The 18,376-nt window shown below is 51.6% G+C and overlaps 1 protein-coding gene across 1 annotated transcript in view; it reads left to right on the top strand.

Moving 5' to 3' along the window:
- Positions 1-3,959: 3,959 nt before the first annotated feature.
- RRP12 (ribosomal RNA processing 12 homolog) overlaps positions 3,960-18,376 on the top strand; it is a 28,956-nt gene continuing 14,539 nt past the window's right edge. Inside the window, exons 1-16 of the mRNA XM_069567777.1 lie at positions 3,960-4,197; positions 4,715-4,944; positions 6,473-6,556; positions 7,879-7,955; positions 8,451-8,556; positions 8,758-8,874; positions 9,944-10,082; positions 10,171-10,298; positions 11,244-11,342; positions 11,946-12,037; positions 13,933-14,044; positions 14,275-14,372; positions 15,669-15,783; positions 16,811-16,953; positions 17,155-17,276; positions 18,224-18,288. Coding sequence (XP_069423878.1) covers positions 4,059-4,197; positions 4,715-4,944; positions 6,473-6,556; positions 7,879-7,955; positions 8,451-8,556; positions 8,758-8,874; positions 9,944-10,082; positions 10,171-10,298; positions 11,244-11,342; positions 11,946-12,037; positions 13,933-14,044; positions 14,275-14,372; positions 15,669-15,783; positions 16,811-16,953; positions 17,155-17,276; positions 18,224-18,288 — 1,866 coding nt within the window. The 5' untranslated portion in view covers positions 3,960-4,058. The remainder of the gene's footprint in view (positions 4,198-4,714; positions 4,945-6,472; positions 6,557-7,878; positions 7,956-8,450; positions 8,557-8,757; positions 8,875-9,943; positions 10,083-10,170; positions 10,299-11,243; positions 11,343-11,945; positions 12,038-13,932; positions 14,045-14,274; positions 14,373-15,668; positions 15,784-16,810; positions 16,954-17,154; positions 17,277-18,223; positions 18,289-18,376) is intronic.

Here is an 18,376-nt window from a genome sequence, read left to right as displayed (position 1 = left end):
CAGGCACTCAGTCAGGTCCAGCTATTCGCGACCCCATGGACTGCAGCACGCCAAGCTTCCCTGTCCTTCCCTATCTCCTGGAGTTTGCTCCAACGCATGTCCATTGAGTTGGTGATGCCATCCAGCCATCTCATCCTCTGTCGCCCCTTTTTCTTCTGCCCTCAATCTTTCCTAGCATCAGGGTCTTTTCCAATGAGTCGGCTCTTCTGATGCTGAAGCTGAAGCTGAAGCTCCAGTACTTTGGCCACCTGATGCAAAGAGTCATCTTTACGAGCCATATATACGTGGCTAGTCATGGAGACAGTTAATGCCTCTGGGTGGAAGGCGTTGGTGGAATTCAGGGTGGAGGAGTTTAGTCCTTCAGCAATAAGGTGAGCCCTGGGGTGCAGGGTGGGGAAGAGTGAGCTATAGTGTGCCCAGGCCATCTGGATGTCTCCTTCCCCTCTCCTGGCTCCACATGCCTTCCGGAGGAGACTCTGAGCAGATGCCTCAGGATGGAGGGCCACCAGGGAGCCTGTGGCCCCTCCAGTGCTTGCTCTTGAGCATCCAGGGGCTGTATCCAGTCACGGTGCAGACTCAGTTGGCCGGCCCACAGTGCCTGCTCTCTAGGAAAAGGATCTGAAGGCTGCCACTAGCCTGGGCCTCTTCATCTCCCCATCTGATTTGCAAAACCCCAGGTGGCTCAGTAGTTATGATCTCTGTGGGGTTTTGGCTTTAACAGTTTGTTTGCGGTGCTCCCTCTGGTGGCAAAAGGGCACCATAGCACCCCTCACATGGTACCACTAACAACACTTAAAACTGCGTTGTAATCATTTTGACACAATCTTCAGAGTAGACCAGCGGGTTCAGTATTATTTTTACCACCTTATGAAATGCAGACTCAAAGAGGTTCAATTCTTGCTCTGTGTGATGCAGAAAGTAAGTCGAGACTTGAGCCCAACACTTTTTCTATCTTCTCTCAAGTGGTCCCTGGGATGCTCCAGGCAAGAACACTGGAGTGGGTTGCCATTTCCTTCTCCAATGCAAGAAAGTGAAAAGTGAAAGCGAAGTCGCTCAGTCGTGCCTGACTCTTAGCTACCCCATGGACTGCAGCCTACCAGGCTCTTCCATCCATGGGATTTTCCAGGCAAGAGTACTGGAGCGGGGTGCCGTTGCCTTCTCCCTTGGTCATGAGCACTGGCTTGCTTATAGTAATTTCCAAGTTTGGTTTCCTTTTCCTCCTCAGGCCACTAGTTCCTTTTTCTCAGACCTAAAACTCAGCCTCTGTGCCAGAAGTGGGCCTGACCAGAGGAGCTGGTGGTGATTCCTGTGGCTGGAGGCTCGGGGCCTGGAGTCGGCACTCAGCTGCCTTCACCGCCTTCACTGCAGTGGTGCTTTCTCATGTCAACAGTCTTCATGCTCTCTCTGCCCTGTGTGCAAGGATGACTTCTGATTTTTAGTCAAACAATGAAGTGTAATATATACACAGAAAAGTGCACAAATTGTCAGGGTACAGTTCAGTGAGTTAGCACACAGTGATAACATCCATGTAAACTCCTTACTCAGAAATAATTAGAATGTTACTATTCCCTTTGTGCCCACTCTCAGCTACTGCCACCATGAACACTGCTATCCTGACTTCTAACACTGTAGATTAGTTATGTCTGGTTTTAAACTTTGGCGGGGGGGGGGGGGTGGTGTGGCTGGTGAGGGCCCTTCTCGCTTTGTGGAAACATGGTGGGAAAAGGTTGGGAAGCTCTGCCAGTTCCTTTCATGAGGGTCCATCCTTACGAGTTAAACACCACCCAAAAGCCCCATCTCCTAATACCATCAGCTATGGGAATTAGGGTTTTTAACATTTGAATATGGGCACTTGCCTGGAAAATCCCATGGACGGAGGAGCCTGGTAGGCTGCAGTCCATGGGGTCACGAAGAGTCGGACAAAACTTTCACTTTTCACTTTCATGCACTGGAAAAGGAAATGGCAACCCACTCCAGTGTCTTGCCTGGAGAATCCCAGGGACGGGGGAGCCTGGTGGGCTGCCGTCTATGGGGTCACACAGAGTCGGACACGACTGAAGCGACTTAGCAGCAGTAGCAGAGGACACAGTTTGTAACACATGGGGGAAATTCACATTGTATCAAGTGAAAGAAGAAGGACGCAAAATGGTTGTCAAGTTCTGGTACGTTAAGACTGACTCATTGAAGGGTCTTATTTTAGTGGAAGCCAAAAAACAGAAGTTGAAAAAATGCATGTTTAAAGCCTAATCGCAAAGAGTCAGACACGACTGAGCGACTGAACTGAACTAACTGAAAGCCTAATCAGCCTAAAACCCCAGATCAAGCTTTAGTCTGACAAAATCAGATTTATTGATTTGAACTGAGGAAGAGAATTCTGGAGGAATCTTGGAATGCTGCTCTGCAAGAGAGGGGAGGGAAGCTCTTTTGTAAACTTTGTGTTCTGGCTAAAGGATTTTGGGGAGGGGCTCAGGGGAGTGGATTGCAATGGGATCCAATCAGTTCTGGTATAGTGGTTTCATGCAAGATTCCCATTCTTGCGAGCTGGGTTCGTTTCCCAGGCGGCACATGGGAAACTTTTGGACTTCCCTGGTGGCTCAGAGGGTAAAGCATCTGCCTGCAATGTGGGAGACCTGGGTTCAATTCTTGGGCTGGGAAGATCCCCTGGAGAAGGCAATGGCAACCCACTCCCAGCCATGGACGGAGAAGCTTGGTAGGCTGTAATCCATGGGGTCCCAAAGAGTTGGACATGACTAAGCGACTTCACTTTCATTTTCCGAAATGAAATTAGGAGAAGACGAGATTAAGCAAGCAGGAATTGAGCGCTATCATGAGGTAAGAGGATGAGATGGTTGGATGGCATCACTGATTCAATGGCCATGAGTCCGAGCAAACTCCGAGAGATAGTGAAGGACAGGGAAGCCTGGTATGTTGCAGTTCATGAGGTCAAAAAGAGTCAGACAAGACTTAGCAACTGAATAGCAATAATAATGAGGCAAGAGTGGTTTAGCAAGTGCATATCCCCAGTAATAAATGAAAATAGCTGAGTGGGTTTAGAGCATCCCTGGCTGCTTTTCTCTTTTTCCATCCTGAACTGGTTTTCATTCAGGTCTGGCCAGGTTTTAACTCTTTCTTTTTTTCCCCTCAATTGAAGTACAGTTGATTTACAATGCTGTTCAAATCTCTGCTGTACAGCAGTGACTCAGTTATACACACATACACATTCTGTTTTATATATATATTCTTTCCCATGTTTCCAGTGTGGCTTATCTCAGGAGATTGGATATAGTTCCTTGTGGTATACAGGACTGTGTGTATGCTCAGTCGTGACAGACTCTTTGCATGCAACCCCATGGACTGCAGTCCGCCAGGCTCCTCTGTCCATGGGATTCCCGGAGGAAGAATACTGGAGTGGGTTGCCATTTCCTTCTCCAGGGGATTTTCCTAACCCAGGGACTGCACCCTTGTCTGCTGTGTCATCTGCACTGGCAGACAGATTCTTGACCACCGGCGCCACCTGGTTTCTATGCTTACCTTTTGAAATTAGATTTTTTTAAAAAATTATTTTTACTGATTTGGCTGCATAACGTCTTAGTTGCAGCACGTGGGATCTAGTTCCCTGACCAGGAATCGAACTCAGGCCCCCTGTATAGAGGGTGCAGAGTCTTAGCCACTGGACCACCAGGGAATTCCCTGAAATTAGATTTTAAAAAATAATATAAATGTACGTTTGTGTTTTAACCTGCAAAGGAATTCCAGTTTAATAAGGTTCACTCCTGGGGCCAAGAAGCAGTAGCCGTGGAGTAAGAGCCCCAGCTACACTCTACCAGCAGAGCTTCCTTCCTAGGAATGGAGTCTCCCTCCAGCCTCTCCTTCAACAGAGTCTAGAGCCTGGAGACTAGGTGAAACCGGATGTTGATTCTTTTGCCATGGAAACGGACGCGAATGAGGAAGTTACGCCAGAGGAAGAGGAAGTGGAGCGGCTGCGAACCCACGTGGGTCCTGCGTGTGTTTTAGTTCCCCGAACCCAGTTCTTTAAACTCTCTCCCTGCCTACTAGGCATGGGTCGCTCGGGGAAGTTGCCCTCCGGGGTCTCGGCCAAGTTGAAACGCTGGAAGAAAGGCCACAGCAGCGACAGCAACCCGGTCATCTGCCGCCACCGGCAGGCCGCCCGCAGCCGCTACTTCAGCCGGCCTTCAGGTAGCAGGGTCGCGACCAAGACGCAGCCGGGCGGCGGGGTTCCGGGTCGGCCTGAGTCTCGAATCCAAGCTGCTCTGGGGCCCAGGCACCAGACGCTTCGTCTCTTAAAATGCCCAATCTCGAAGCTGCTGTAAGGGCCCACCCACCCCATTTAACAGATGCAGAAACTGAGTTCACAGGAGGGAGATAACTTGGCTCGGGTACCACGAGTGTCAGCGTCTGTAATCATGCCTGTGATTAATCTGGCTCTTCACAGAGCGCTCTCACCCTCTACTCTTTCCCAGGCCCCTCACTGCAGCCCCCAGCACACTCACACAAGCGAAACGGTTAGCTGGAGGGTTCCCTTTCTGGGTCTGATAAGTACCGTGGGCTGCTGAGGCGGACTGCGTTCAGAATTTAGCCTCTCAGATTAGGAGCCCAGGCTCTGTCGGTTTGTTTCCTAGGGATGGTTCTTGTGTTCTTGGCCAAGGAGTTTCGAGTAGAGGTGGGGGCCTTACTGTTTCTCGCTGGTTCTCAGGAAAGAGCGACTTGACAGTTGATGCGGTGAAGCTGCATAATGAACTGCAGTCGGGGTCCCTGCGCCTGGGAAAAAGCGAAGCCCCTGAGACGGCCATGAAAGAAGAGGTGACGCCGGCTTTCACCGAGAAGTCTTCTGGCACCTTCCTGAGCGGCCTGTCTGACTGCACAAACGTCACCTTCAGCAAAGTGCAGCGCTTCTGGGAGTCCAACTCGGCTGCCCACAAGGAGGTAGGGGGGATGCTCAGGACAGCCTGAGGCTAGTTGGAGGGGGGGACAGAACTGACTGCTGTCTGGTGACAAAAGGTGGAATCTCTGGGTGATGGTCACACTTCCTACCCTCTGTGTCCCTGACCTATTGAATCTCCTAGGGCAGGTTCCACTCTGCTTTTTCTAAGAGTATCTTCTCATCTCAAGGGTAAAGTTCCTCAGTGTATTTTCCAGACAATTTCCGAACGTCCAAAAAATATTTTGCAAACTTTTTTTCTCTTCAACTATACCTAACACAGGCCTTTTTATATAGAATGTTTTCAGAAAACATTTGTTAAAAAAGTTAATACTGAATAACAGTGGTTAGAAAACGTTTTATCTAATAGGACCTAAATGTTGCTTTTTTTGTTTATAATTTTAAATTATATATATTTTGTATTTTTTCATTGTTTAGATGAGAAGTGTCAAAACTATAAATGGTAACAAAGTGAGATGAGTAGAAAAAAATATGGAAATTGGCCTCCCAGCTTGACTTCTTTGTGGTAGTTACTGTTGACAAGTCACTGTACTTTTCTAGACTGGTGCTGTCCAACAGAAATGTAATGTGAGCCACACACAGGATTTTAAGTTCTCTAGTAGCTATGTTAAATAAAAGTTAAAAAAAAATGCAGGTGAAAGTAACCTTAATTATATATCTCTCATGTAACCTGGTATACTCCAAATATTGTCATTTCAACTTATAATCAATATTTTTTAAAGTGAGGTATTTTTGCATTATACTTATTGTACTGAGTTTTCAGAATCTGGTCTGACGTCTCCATTTGGATGCTAAATTTTCATGGGCAGTACTTGATTAGTATTTAAAGTTCAGGAAACTTACAGTTGCAAAAGTAGATTCTTATACCCAAGTAGTTCTAAATCTGTTTCTCCATAAGTATTTGCTAAAGTATTTGTTTTTAAATATAAATAATTCAGATGTTTAAAGATGCAGTTTCTCAGTCATCCTAGCCAGATCTCAAGTTCTCAACAGCCTCTTATCAAGCTATTAATACTATTCTAGACTTTTTTTACCCAGACTTTGTCTAGGTTTACTGAAGCATCATTATATTTTACATACACTATTTTGCAACTTTTTCCCCATTGATCAGCATTTCTAAATTCTTCTATATAGTTGGTCATCATTCTTTTCAGTAGTTACATAGTATTCAAATCTGTCATTGTTATATGATACTACATTACTAATCCCCTGTTGATGGCTGCTTTATTGTTCCAGTTGATTGCTGCAGTGAACACACTTGTGCACAAATGTTTGCACATTTGTTCGGGTATTTCTATAAGGGGTAGGGGTAGAGGTGGGTTTTGGGGCAAATGTGTATGTCTTCCAGTTTGCTGGGCCCTGTGATGTGTTCCCCGGGCTCAGTGGGGTTCATCTTGTCTGCTCTGGGCTTTGTCAGGAGGTCAGCTTGTGACGGAGGAAGGAAAAGAGGCTGCCCTGGGGTGGGATTTGATGGGAAATAGACGTCACAGGTGGCTTCCCCCTCGCCTGCAGATCTGCGCTGTGCTGGCTGCTGTCACAGAGGTGATTCGCTCCCAGGGTGGGAAGGAGAGTGAGACTGAGTACTTCGCTGCGCTGGTGAGTGAGTGCAGCTTTCCGGTGCGCGTTGGGGTGGCAGGTTCTTCAGGCTGTAGAGCCAAGACAGGGACCCCTGCGTGCAGGGGTGGAGAGAGACGGCCTTGAACAGGTGAAAGGGCTTCAGTTGTTCTCAAAGGGCTTGGTAAGGCTGGTGGGATTTCCTATGTGATTCTTGTAAAGCAAAATCCAGTCCTCTCTTTTTTTTCTTTCCCTAGTTGATAAAGCTGGGTTAACACCCAGGGGATTCTCTAGTAAAATTGTTTTTAGAGTGTAGTCTGGGGGTTCCCAACACCATTCCAGGGGATTTGCTGTTGTTTAGTCTCTAGGTCATGTCCGATTCTTTTGTGACCCCATGGACTGTAGCCCGCCAGGCTCCTCTGTCCATGGGATTCTCCAGGCAAGAATACTGGAGTGGGTTGCCATTTTGTTCTCCAGGGGATCTTCCCGACCCAGGGATTGAACCCACATCTCCTGCATTGCAGGCAGATTCTTTCCCTCAGACCAACTGGGGAAGCCCTTTGGGGGCTTGGCTAGGTCAAAATTATTTCCATAGTACTACTAGACCATCATTTACCTTTTTCTGTGTCATGAGTATACCTTAGAGTTTTCCAGAAGTTATGTAATGTCTGATGACATTTTAACAGCTCGTGGAATTGTGCTTGCATATTCTTACGTTTAAAAAAAAATTCTCCATTTAAATTTTTAATATGATAAATATCAATAGGTATAATTTTCATAAACAAAATCTCTTTGAGGAAATCCTCAATAATTTTTAAGGGTTTGAAAGTATGAAAAGCACCACTGTGGAGAAGGGGCAAACTATAGCCCATGGGCATCATCTGACCCGTGGCCTGTTTTTGTATAGCCTGAGGGCTAAGGATGGATTTTACATTTTTATAAGGTAGTTAAAACACACAAAGAAGAATATGCAGCAGAGACCACATGTGGCCTGCAAAGCCTGAAATATTTATTATCTGGCTGCTCTTTGCAGAGAATGCTTTTTAACCTCTGCTCTAGAATAATGAAGTAAATTAAATAGCAATGCAATGGTTTTCGTCACACGTCAGGCAGTGTTCTAAGTGTGCTGTGTATTAATTCAGTTAAACCTCACATCAACTTAATTATCCCTGCTTTACAAGTGAGGAAACCTGAGTCACAGAAAAGTTAAGTTGCTAGTCCAGAGTCGCAGGGACAGGGTTGGGATTTCAGCTTCTGACACCAGGGTTCTTGGTCCTACCCATCCCCGTGGGTGCCCGGGGCCCCAGTACCCCAGTTGCCCAGCGTGACGTGCTTCCCGCATTCCCACCCTGCGGCCTGGTCAGATGACAACCATGGAAGCGGTGGAGTCCGCGGAGTCTCTGGCGGCTGTCGCTTACCTGCTGAACCTTGTCCTCAAGCGGTGAGTCCTGGCTCCTCGTCACGGAAGAAGGGAGAGGGGCTGGGGGGGAGGGAGGAACACAGGACTGATTAAAAAGAACAAAGAGGTGCTAAGCATCCAGTGGCAGTCTCCCGGCTCAGGCTCCGGGTGGCCTGGGATGGTAGCAGGACAGAGTGTGCCTGGGGTGGCTGGGCAGGGACAGCCCTGCACGGCCAGCGGGGCAGGAGGGATGAGGTGGAATGTTGGGCCCACTTGTCTGAGGACCTGCAGCCAGGGGACATGTGGGGAGAGGACTAGGGGGAGCTTATAAGGGCCCATTGGGTCGGTAGTGGTGGGAAACATGAGGGAGGCGGGGAGCTCAGGGGCCGTCGAAACGCACTGAACTGGGTGTCACGACAGGGGAGCCAGCTGAGTGACGGGGCCCGCGCTGCCCCACTCTGTCCAGCTTCTCCTCCTGACCAGCAGCTCTCGGAGACCCCTCTGGGCTTCTCACTGTCTCTGCTCTCTCCCCCGCAGCGTGCCCAGTCCTGTGCTCATTAAGAAGTTCTCCGATACCTCCAAAGCCTTCATGGATATCATGTCAGCCCAGGCCATCAGTGGCTCCACCTCTGCCCTCCGATGGGTCAGTGTCTGGGTCTGGGTGTCCCCCTGCCATCTTCCAGAGCCCACCTGATTTGGCTAAAGCTTGCACGCTTCCTGGGAGGGGTATAGGCACTCTGGACGCTCAGAAAGCCCTTTGGCATTTTCCGGAGTCCCTGAGAACCGGGGCTGTCTCCCACCTGGCTGAAGCGGGTGGAGCTGAGACTCTCTGCCTCTCTACCAGGTCCTCTCCTGTCTGGCCACCCTTCTGCGGAAGCAGAGCCTCGAGGCCTGGAGCTTCCCTGTGACCATGCAGGTGTACCACGGGCTGCTGAGCTTCACCGTGCACACCAAGCCCAAGGTGAGGCTGTGGGACCCTGGCGTGGGCGGAGGCGGCCACTCCCATTCCAGTAAGCTGGCTGGTGCTGGCTTCCTGAGTGGCCCGGGGAGGTCACCCTGAGTACTGGACTCCCATCTGGAGTTTCTGCTCCTGCCTGAAGCCCTGTCTGCTCACTCCTGCAGGAGGGATGGTCACAGTCAGGCCTGTTTGAATTTCTGCTGCCTCACTGGTCAGTGATGTATTTAATTACAGTGGAAGGAGAGGGGGCTGGAGGGGGCTTTGGAGTCACACAGAACTGAGTTGAATATTTGACTCACTGTGCTGGGACCGTGGACAAGTTACCTAATCTCTCTGAGTCTTGGTTTTTTAAGCTGTAAAGAGGGATAATAAAATCAACTTTGCTGCAAGGTCATGGCGACACTCGGGAGTTTTCCTCACACCTGGTTCAGGTCCTGGCTTGTAGCCAGTGCCCAGTAAGTGGTGCTCGGCCACGTTGCTTCCTCCTGAAATTTAGAACTGAGGGGCATGTATCAGTCAAAACAGTCCTAAGAATCACTCCTGGTGCTGAGCACTCTGATCCCAGGCAGGCCCGTGCCTCCTTCCCTGCGATTCCCCATGGCGGTCCTCTCACTTGCTTCAGGTCTCTGCTGGAACGTCACATCACTGGAGTGACACTTACCTGATCATTGCATAAAAAAGTAGCAGCCCCAGTTTTATTGTCTGCAAAGTACTTTTATCTTCTGGCATACATTTCTTTGCTTCCTATCTCCTGAAGAGTTGCTGGTTCAGTGCTGAACTGGTTAGCACTCTGTATTGTTGGATGATGGCATGAAGAGAGGAATCCGTGTTGTAAAGATGAGACACTGAAGCTCAGAGACTAAGTAGTTTGGTTTGCTCAAGGTTGGTTGGTGAGTTAGTAGAAGAGCAGAAACTGAAACCCAGGTTTGTCTTACTTATCAGCCCGGGAGTCCACGCGAAGGATGCCCCTAGCATGGGTCTGCAATCGTTGCTCATTGCTGGTGGTCATGACAACCACCCACGTTGCTGGTTGAGTGCTGACCCGGCCCTGTCCCCTTTTCTTGCCCCTCAGATCAGGAAGGCTGCCCAGCATGGGGTGTGCTCCATCCTCAAGGGCAGCGAGTTCATGTTTGGTGAAAAGGCCCCTGCCCATCACCCTGCTGCCATTTCTGCCGCCAAGTTCTGCATCCAGGAGATCGAGAAGTCCGGAGGTGGGGCAGCGCAGTGGAGTGGGTGGGGTGGGGCTGGGGCCAGCTGCAGAGAGTGGGCTGGAGTCTCAGTTGCCCCTCTGTCTGCCAGGCTCCAAGGAGGCCACCACCATGCTGCACATGCTGACCCTGCTGAAGGACCTACTGCCCTGCTTCCCAGAAGGCCTGGTGAAGAGCTGCAGCGAGACTCTCCTGCGGGTCATGACCTTGAACCATGTGGTGAGCTCATGCCCCAGTGCATGGGGGTGTACCGAGGCGGGGGCGGGCAGAGCTTCAGACCCCAGGCCTGTGTGCTGGCACTCGGGAAGCTCGCTGTTCAGGCCAAAAGCGGGAGTTGGGGCCTCCTGGCCCCGACCCTGCTCTTGGCTACACTTGAGGACACATCTCATCCCTGGGGTGGGGCAGACGGGTCAGCCTCAGCTGGGAGATGAGCTCGGCGGGGGCGTGGAATTGTGTGGGACTGGTGAGGCAGCAGTCCTCCCCTGCCTGAGCTCTGCCCTACCCATGCTTATGGTTATATTTTTCTCTCTCTCTCACCTTCTTTTTTTGCTTATAGTAATTTAGTAAGATCAGTATGAGACTCTAAAGACACATACAAGCGATGCCTTGCAATTCTGCTATCCTAGCACAATTCTGTTAATCTTTATATGTTCTCATACAGTGTTTGTTCACATACATATTTTAAAATGTTCATTATATGAATAACATGATCGTTGCTTAGAAAGGAAAAAAAAACCTCCAAAGTATATAAAGTAAAAAATAGATGTCTCTTTTTCCCGCCAAGTCTCATTTCCTAAGATATATAGTACAGGCAGCTTGCTGTGTATCCTTTTAAACATTTTCTTTTTAGATAAGCAAACACATAAAAATACTGTTTTAATTATAGTATGCCAACCATTTGTAGCCTGTTTTTTTAGTCCATAATTTTAAAAACATTTTGTTCACGTTTCTCTGATGTCGTTTAAATCATTAAAAAAATTTCCCAGTGGCTGCCAAGACTTCCTAAAGCAACAGTTGTGTCTGAGTATCTAGGCGTCTGGGGCATTGAGATTCAGGGGGCCCAGGTCTCCCCAGCAACCCACCAGCTGGAGTGGGATGTGGAGGAGCCCAGGGCTGCCTTGGCCTCCGCAGTGGGTTTCCCACTAACCTCCACGTCCTTTGCAGCTGGTGACAGCCTGCGCCATGCAGGCCTTTCACAGCCTCTTCCATGCCAAGCCCGGTGTGCGTACCCTGCCGGCAGAGCTCAACGCCCAGATCATCACAGTGAGACCTAACGGAGGGATGGGGAAACGGGGGACATGGCTGTGCTGGGGGGCAGCCCTGTTACTTGTCTGCAGAGTGAGGTTGGATAGGCCAGACTGGGCTGTCCCGGCATAGGAGGCGGGTAGACAGCCAGGAGACCATCCACCAAAGCCACATGAGTGTCCACAGGCGGGGCCCTGACCCTTGACCTTGTGGTAGTTATCACAGTAACCCATTCAGCATGATCTCATGGTAGCTGGTACCTCAAACAGGGATCTCTAAGTGGATTTGGGGAAGGGAGCACAACCCTCCCCCCAACCCCTCCAAAAAATTGTAAAAATGTGTGTGTGTGCTCACATGCATTTTTCCAGAGAAGTGTTCTGGTCTTTGTCAGGTTCACAAAGGGTCGTGTGACCCGTTATTCTCGACTGCTCCTAAAGACGGTTCTCCCCTAGAAGCGGAAGCAGAAGGGCTTCATGGGTCGGGGAAAGGAAGGCCAAGGGGGCTGAGAGTTCTAGGGCCCCATGTGCAGGCTGTCGTGGAGTGATAGGAAGGGGTGTTGTCACTGGGCTGCTGCTGAAACACTTTGCTCAGTCACCTGCTTGTTCCTGGTCCCTCGCCTAGGCCTTGTACGACTATGTTCCCAGCGAGAATGATTTACAGCCCCTGCTGGCCTGGCTGAAGGTCATGGAGAAAGCCCATATCAACCTGGTCAGGTAAGGTCATGGTAGAGGGCGGTCCTGCAGCCGCCAGCCAGGCTCCCCACCCTGCATTGCAGACAGGAGGGCCATGAGCTAGAAGTTGGAGGGGTTCAGCTTTTTCTGGGGGTGGCGGCGGTTCTGTGTTGAGTGTGTGCACACCAGCTCTTGAGTTTGTGCAGGCAGGGCTGGGGAGCACAGCCTGGGTTAGCCAGGGCTGTTGCCTCTCCTGCCAGAGCGATTACCAATCAGCTGTGAGGAGCAGCAAGGCCGTCTGAGAGCATCTTCCCCACTGAAGGGTGGAGGCCAAGCGCTGTTCTTGTCAACCCCGGCTGTTGCCCTGTGCAGTCGGCTACTTCTCAGAGGGTATCATCTGCTTTCTGCAGCTCCACCCTACTTCCCACCTGGGTTAATGGTCCCCTTCTCTGGGATTCTCAGTCCTTCGAGCCCAGTTTCTGTTTTGTGTCTCTGTCATAACACTTATCAGGCTTCCCAGGTGGTGCTAGTGGTAAAGAACTGGCCTGCCAATGCAGGAGACGTGAGTTTGATGCCTGGGTTGGAAAGACCCCCTGGAGGAGGGCATGGCAACCCACTCCAGTATTCTTGCCTGGAGAATTCCATGAACCTGGCCCATAAGGTTGCAAAGAGTTGAACATGACTAAAATGACTTAGCATGCACACAGAACACTCACTCTTGTAGTAGCTACTGGATAGCTCCACTTATCGCAAATAAGACTGAGAATAAGACAGAGTGTCAGTTGGCGATTGCATTTTGCCTGGAGCCAGGGTTGAGTCCCCGACGGCTCGACCCCTGTGTCATCCTCTGTCCTCTGAAGGCTTCTGGTTGGCCCTCAGAAGGCTGTGCTGGGTACTGCGCATCCATGTTTCATCTCGCTGATCTTACCACCCCACGAGGAAGGCCTCAGCCCATTTCATAAGCCAGAATCTGAAGCACTGTGTGTGAGCGTGTCTCGCAGCTGTGGGGGAGCAGTGCCGGGTCCGCCAGGCTCATGTTCTTTTCCTGCACCAAACTGTTTTTTAGCTGGAGGTGCCAGAAAGTGGCTGGATCATTTTGTTCTCCACTTTTCAGGGTTTATCCTGCAGGAGGACTCCCGTAATTGTAGGATTTTTTTTTCCCATGTGTGCTAAGTTGCTTCAGTCATGTCCAACTCTTTGTGACCCTATGGCAGAAACACCTAGGAGCAAGCTGGATGTGTCCCAGGAGCGTACTGCGTAGATGCAAGCAGTGGAATACTAGGCAGCTGTTAGAAATAACTGAGGTAGATGGGTGCATGCTGATATGGGGAGATCTCCAAGGTATATTGAGAAAAAGCAAGGTGTGTAATAGTTCGCATTCTTGAGCCAAACTACCAGGGTGTGAATCTAGACCACCCCTACCCACCCCCCCACTAGCTGGGTGACCTTGGACAAGTTATTTGACTTCTCTGTGCCTCAGTTTCCTCATCTCTGAAATGGGAATTGTGATAGGGTTTAATCTCAGTTGTTGTTTTTATTTTTTACAAAGTTTAAGTGAATTAATGTTGTTACACCAGAACTTGGCATGGGATAATTGTTCCATAAGTGTTGGCAATTATTATTTTGTGTGCTGGTATGAGCATAAAATCTTCTGGAAGAGTATTTGAGAAACTTAGCCTTGATTTTCCCCAGGGAAGTGCATCTGAGTCAGTCTGGGAGACAGTGTGGGGCGGTAGGCGTGCTCTTGGTTTTGTACCCTGGAGACCTGTGTGAACCTTTTACCACGTGTAGCTGTTACCTGCCTGACGGCACTCTGTACAGTTGCCCACCGGAAGGGCCTTTTGGTGCCCCTTGGATCTGTGGCTGCTGTCAGACCTGGGCCATCTGAGTCCCCTAGGCCTCGGGCCGGGCGCCACAGAAGCCTTTTGTCTTGACAGGCTGCACCGGGATCTGGGGCTGGGCCACCTGCCTCGCCTTTTTGGAACTGCGACGAGCTGCCTCCTCTCCCCCCACTTGCCAGTGGTAACAGCTGCCACCCAGTGCCTCCAGGTACCGCTGCCCCAGCCCCAGCTTCAGCGAGGGGAGCAGAGAGTCTGAGGGGGGCTCCTGCCGCCCTGTCTCCCCCAGAGCTCGCCCACGGTCTCTGGCTGCGTGCTGGGGAAGAGGTTCTCAGAGTGGAGGCAGACTTCCTGGAAGCTTCAGGGAGCAGTCACCCGGGAAGACGGCGTGGCACTGCGGGGCTAGCTTAGGCCCAAATGGCCGTGGCCTCTTTTTTGCAGGAAATCCTGAAAGGGTGTGTCGCTCCCCACATGGCCGACATTGGCTCCGTGACCTCCTCGGCCTCAGGCCCTTCCCAGTACATTGCCAAGATGTTCAGGTGAGAATGCAGCCTCTGCGTTAGGAGGGAGTAAGGTGTGCCTGTCGAAAGCTCCTCATGGTGACAGGCATTCCTCTTATCAGCGTGGTGGGCCTTGCGCACACCGCCAGAGCAGCAGCTGTCGTGTGCGTGCTGGTCACATTCCAGGTGCTGTTGTGTCATTGTGCTCGTGAGTGTGCGCTTGGGGCCCGTCCTCCACCTCTCAGTACCTCAGGGTCCTCATCAGGCTAACGGAGGTGAGGATAGATGAGGTCTTAAATGTAAAGTCCGCAGAATAGTGCCTGCTGTGTAGGTAAGCACCAATAAATGGAAACTAGTGGTAGTTCTGTGGTTCTAGGAGATAGGTGCTGGCCCCGTTTACAGCTTGGGGAGGCTGAGCTGCCAGGTGGCAGCCTGCCTGCAGAGGCCACTCACATGCTGGGCTGCCCTCTACACCACTGTGAGAGGGCCGGTCACAGATGTGGCCACCTCGCCCCCCCTGCCACCATGAGGAGCCTCGGAGCACCAAGGGGCCCGGATGCTGGTGTCGCCTCTGGGTCTGTCTGCTCAGCTCGGGTGTGCTTTGGGCTCTCTTCCTTGTGAAGACCTGGAGTGAAGTTTCTGGAAGACCGAGTAGAGCTGTTCTACCCCCGCACCACACTCCTCAACTCACCTCTTTCCCCACACTGACCTCTATTAGCCATTCTTGCCTAAAGCCTCTGAAGCTCAGCCTTGAGAGATGAACTGACCACAGTGTGCACAGGCCAGAAAGGCCTAGCGCCCTGCCCACCCCCACTGCTGTGGCTTTCCTCCCTCTTGTCCAGACCACCTGTTCCTACCCCAGCTTCCTACCTCTGGTCAGACCAAGAAAGCATGAGACAGTGACTTCATGGCTCAGTGAAGGGTATTTAGTCCCTCTGAGCCTCAGTTTCCCCATCTGTTCTTGTTGTTCAGTCGCTAAGTTGTGTCTGACTCTTTGTGACCCCATGGACTGCAGCATGCCAGGCTTCCCTGTCCTTCACTGTCTCCCGGAGCTTGCTCAAACTCATGTCAGTGAGGCCATCCAACCATCTCATCCTCTGTCAACCCCTTCTCCTGCCCTCAATCTTTCCCAGCATCTGAGGATGGAACAGATAACCTCACAGCCTTTTCTGGAAGTGTGAAGATTATATAAATGAGATTCTTAGCCCAGAGGGCACTTGATAAATACTAGTTCTCCCCCCTTGGCCTTCCCTGGAGCCCTACCCTCGCTGTGGTCAGTAGTTCCTAGTGCCAGCCATGGACTTTTGTGACCCTGACTACCCACTCCCTTGGCAGGGCGGTAGAGGAGGGCCTGACGTACAGATTCCATGCAGCATGGAGCTCTGTGCTGCAGCTGCTGTGTGTCTTCTTCGAAGCCTGTGGGAGACAGGCCCATCCTGTGATGAAGAAGGTGAGTGGGCCAGGGCAGGAGGTGGCGCTGGGCTGTTAGACCAGGGCCTCTTGGAGGGGCATGTGTCTCTGTTACGTCTGCGCTTATCCACACTCCCACCCCACCTTCACCCACGCCAAGGGCCCACAGCAGGAGCTCAGTACTGTGTCCCCAGGAAGGTGACTGGGCCAGCGTGGAAGGAACGAGAAGAGGGACAGAACCCCCCCACCCCCACCCCTAATGCCTGCTTGCTAGTCTTGGCTGGAGGTGATGGTTTCAAAACTCACAGGGAATTAGTATGATTCTTCCTCACCTCTATCTGTTATGTTTTAATTCTTCAAATTTCCTATAACAAGTGAGCATAGCATTTTAAGCAGCCTTAAGTCCCGGGGAGGTTACTAGGGCCCAGAGGAAACCATGGGATCATGAAACCTCAGGATCACTCCTCAGCTCCAGCAGCAGGTGGGGGCCCGAGGACAGGCTGCAGACCCCTCTCTAGCAGTGGAGGCTGCAGGCCTCATGGGGCCCTCCTATCTCCCCCTGATGCTGGTGGGACGAAAGGAGCCACCTTGGGAGGGCGGGGGCTGCCTTGAGAGGGCTGGTCTGGGCACTGCCAGATTAGGTTGGCAAATCAGACCCCTAGGAGAGGTCCCCAAGGAGTGTGAGGCTTGCAGTGGGGCTCTGGGGGGCTATGGAGAGCCAGAGGGTGCAGCTCGGGGGGCAGCCACTCCACAGCACCTATTAATTTGCTAATAGTCCGTGTGGGTCTGCGCTTCCCAGACTTTCACATTTTTCTAGATAAACTGGAACTCTACATTTGTATGTGAAATCACCTGATTTTTACATGTTACTAGCAAATACAGAACTTTTAACAAAATCCTGAGGCATTGAGGAGGAGTCAAGGACAGGTTACTTTGGTCGTTGGTCCTTGACCTCCGAGGGAGCATAACCTGGCCCACGCTCCTGACCTCATCGTCTTGGCCCAGACTCAGCCATGGTCCCTGCCCTGCATGCCCATCTCACGCCTGGTCCCTTGACTCTTCTCTAGTGCCTCCAGTCGCTGTGTGACCTGCGCCTCTCCCCCCACTTCCCCCACACGGCAGCTCTGGACCGCGCGGTGGGGGCTGCGGTGGCCAGCATGGGCCCCGAGGTGGTTTTAGAGGCCGTGCCTTTGGAAATCGATGGCTCTGAGTAAGTGCGGCCCTGCCTGGCTTCCATACCAGCCCCAGGAGAGCCGCATGGCTTCTTGTCCCCTGGGAGGGTGTCCACGCCCTGGGGTGACAGCTCTGTGTGCAGCGCTGGTCCGTAGGAGAGGGCGGAACAGGGCCCGTGCTGCTCCTCGGCTCCAGGCCGTCACCTCTCTCTCACCGGGCGTTCCCTCCCTCCTCCCAGAGAGACTCTGGATTTCCCCCGGAGCTGGCTGCTGCCTGTCATCCGAGACCATGTCCGGGAAACGCGACTTGGTTTCTTTACCGCTTACTTCCTGCCTCTGGCCACCACCCTGAAGAGGAAAGGTACCATGGGCCCACTGCAGTCCTGGAGGGGTCAGGAAGGGCTCCTGCTCCAGCATCTCAGCCTTAGGATGTGCGGCAGCCTCCCCGGGCCAAGTGGCTGCTTGGCCAGTGCTAGAGCGCCATCGTCAGTGGGGTCCGAGGCATGGCCAGGCTCCCCCGTTACAGGACCCTGCCCTGAGACAGGCAGACAGGGGCCTCTTCTCCCACCAAGGGAGACGAGTACACACTGATGTACACATGCGGTGTGTGCTTGTGTGTATTCCCAGTACAAGTCCTGAGAGCCACTGAGGGACGTGGGGCTCCAGTGAAGTCAGTCATGGCAAAGCCCCCCATGGGACACAGTGCTCGCTGTAAAGAAAGAAAGACCCGATGTGGGCATGGACCTGTGTAGTCCCTGGTGAGCTGAACAGATTATATTCAGATTATATTCAGATCTCAGTTCAGCCGCTCCACAGTTTGGTGACGTCAGGCACGTTTATCCTCCCCGCTTGGGTCTGCGCCTCATCTGCGAAATGAGGACCGTAATTGCGATGGTGTGAGGATTAAATGAATAGTCATGAAAGCGCACGGTACTCAGCCTGCCTTGTAGAAGTTATTCAACAAATGTTGCCAACTTCATTGCCTACTGAAACAAGGTTTCAGAACAGTATATGGCTGGTCCAGTCCTTCTGTGGTTTAAAAGTGTGCATGTGTTTGGAGAAATGTGACAAAAACAAGAGAGGAGGGAGGTGGGCGGGGAAGGAGTGTGGGCAGACGCCGCTTTCTATTTCACACGGGCCTTTTTAGTTTTTTCAAACAAACAGATGTTTGTTTAATAAGTGTTTCATCTATGGAGCGGAGGACTCACCCAAATTCCTTCCTCAGCAGTGGGCTTTTGGTCTGGGTAAAGATGAGGCCTGTTGGCCCCGAGTGTGCCCAGGGTCAGACTGTGTCCTGTGTCACTCTAGCAATGGACCTGGCCCAGGCAGGCAGCACAGTGGAGTCCAAGATCTATGACACACTACAGTGGCAGGTAAGGGGTCCGCTGGGGGACGTGGGGAGGACAGGTGGGCACAGGGTTGCTGGGCGTCACCTTCCTCAGTCATCCCCTCCCTCTCCAG

The sequence above is a fragment of the Ovis canadensis genome, chromosome 22 (assembly GCF_042477335.2).
Source record: "Ovis canadensis isolate MfBH-ARS-UI-01 breed Bighorn chromosome 22, ARS-UI_OviCan_v2, whole genome shotgun sequence".
NCBI lineage: Eukaryota > Metazoa > Chordata > Mammalia > Artiodactyla > Bovidae > Ovis > Ovis canadensis.
This window is presented reverse-complemented; position numbering and strand designations above follow the sequence as displayed.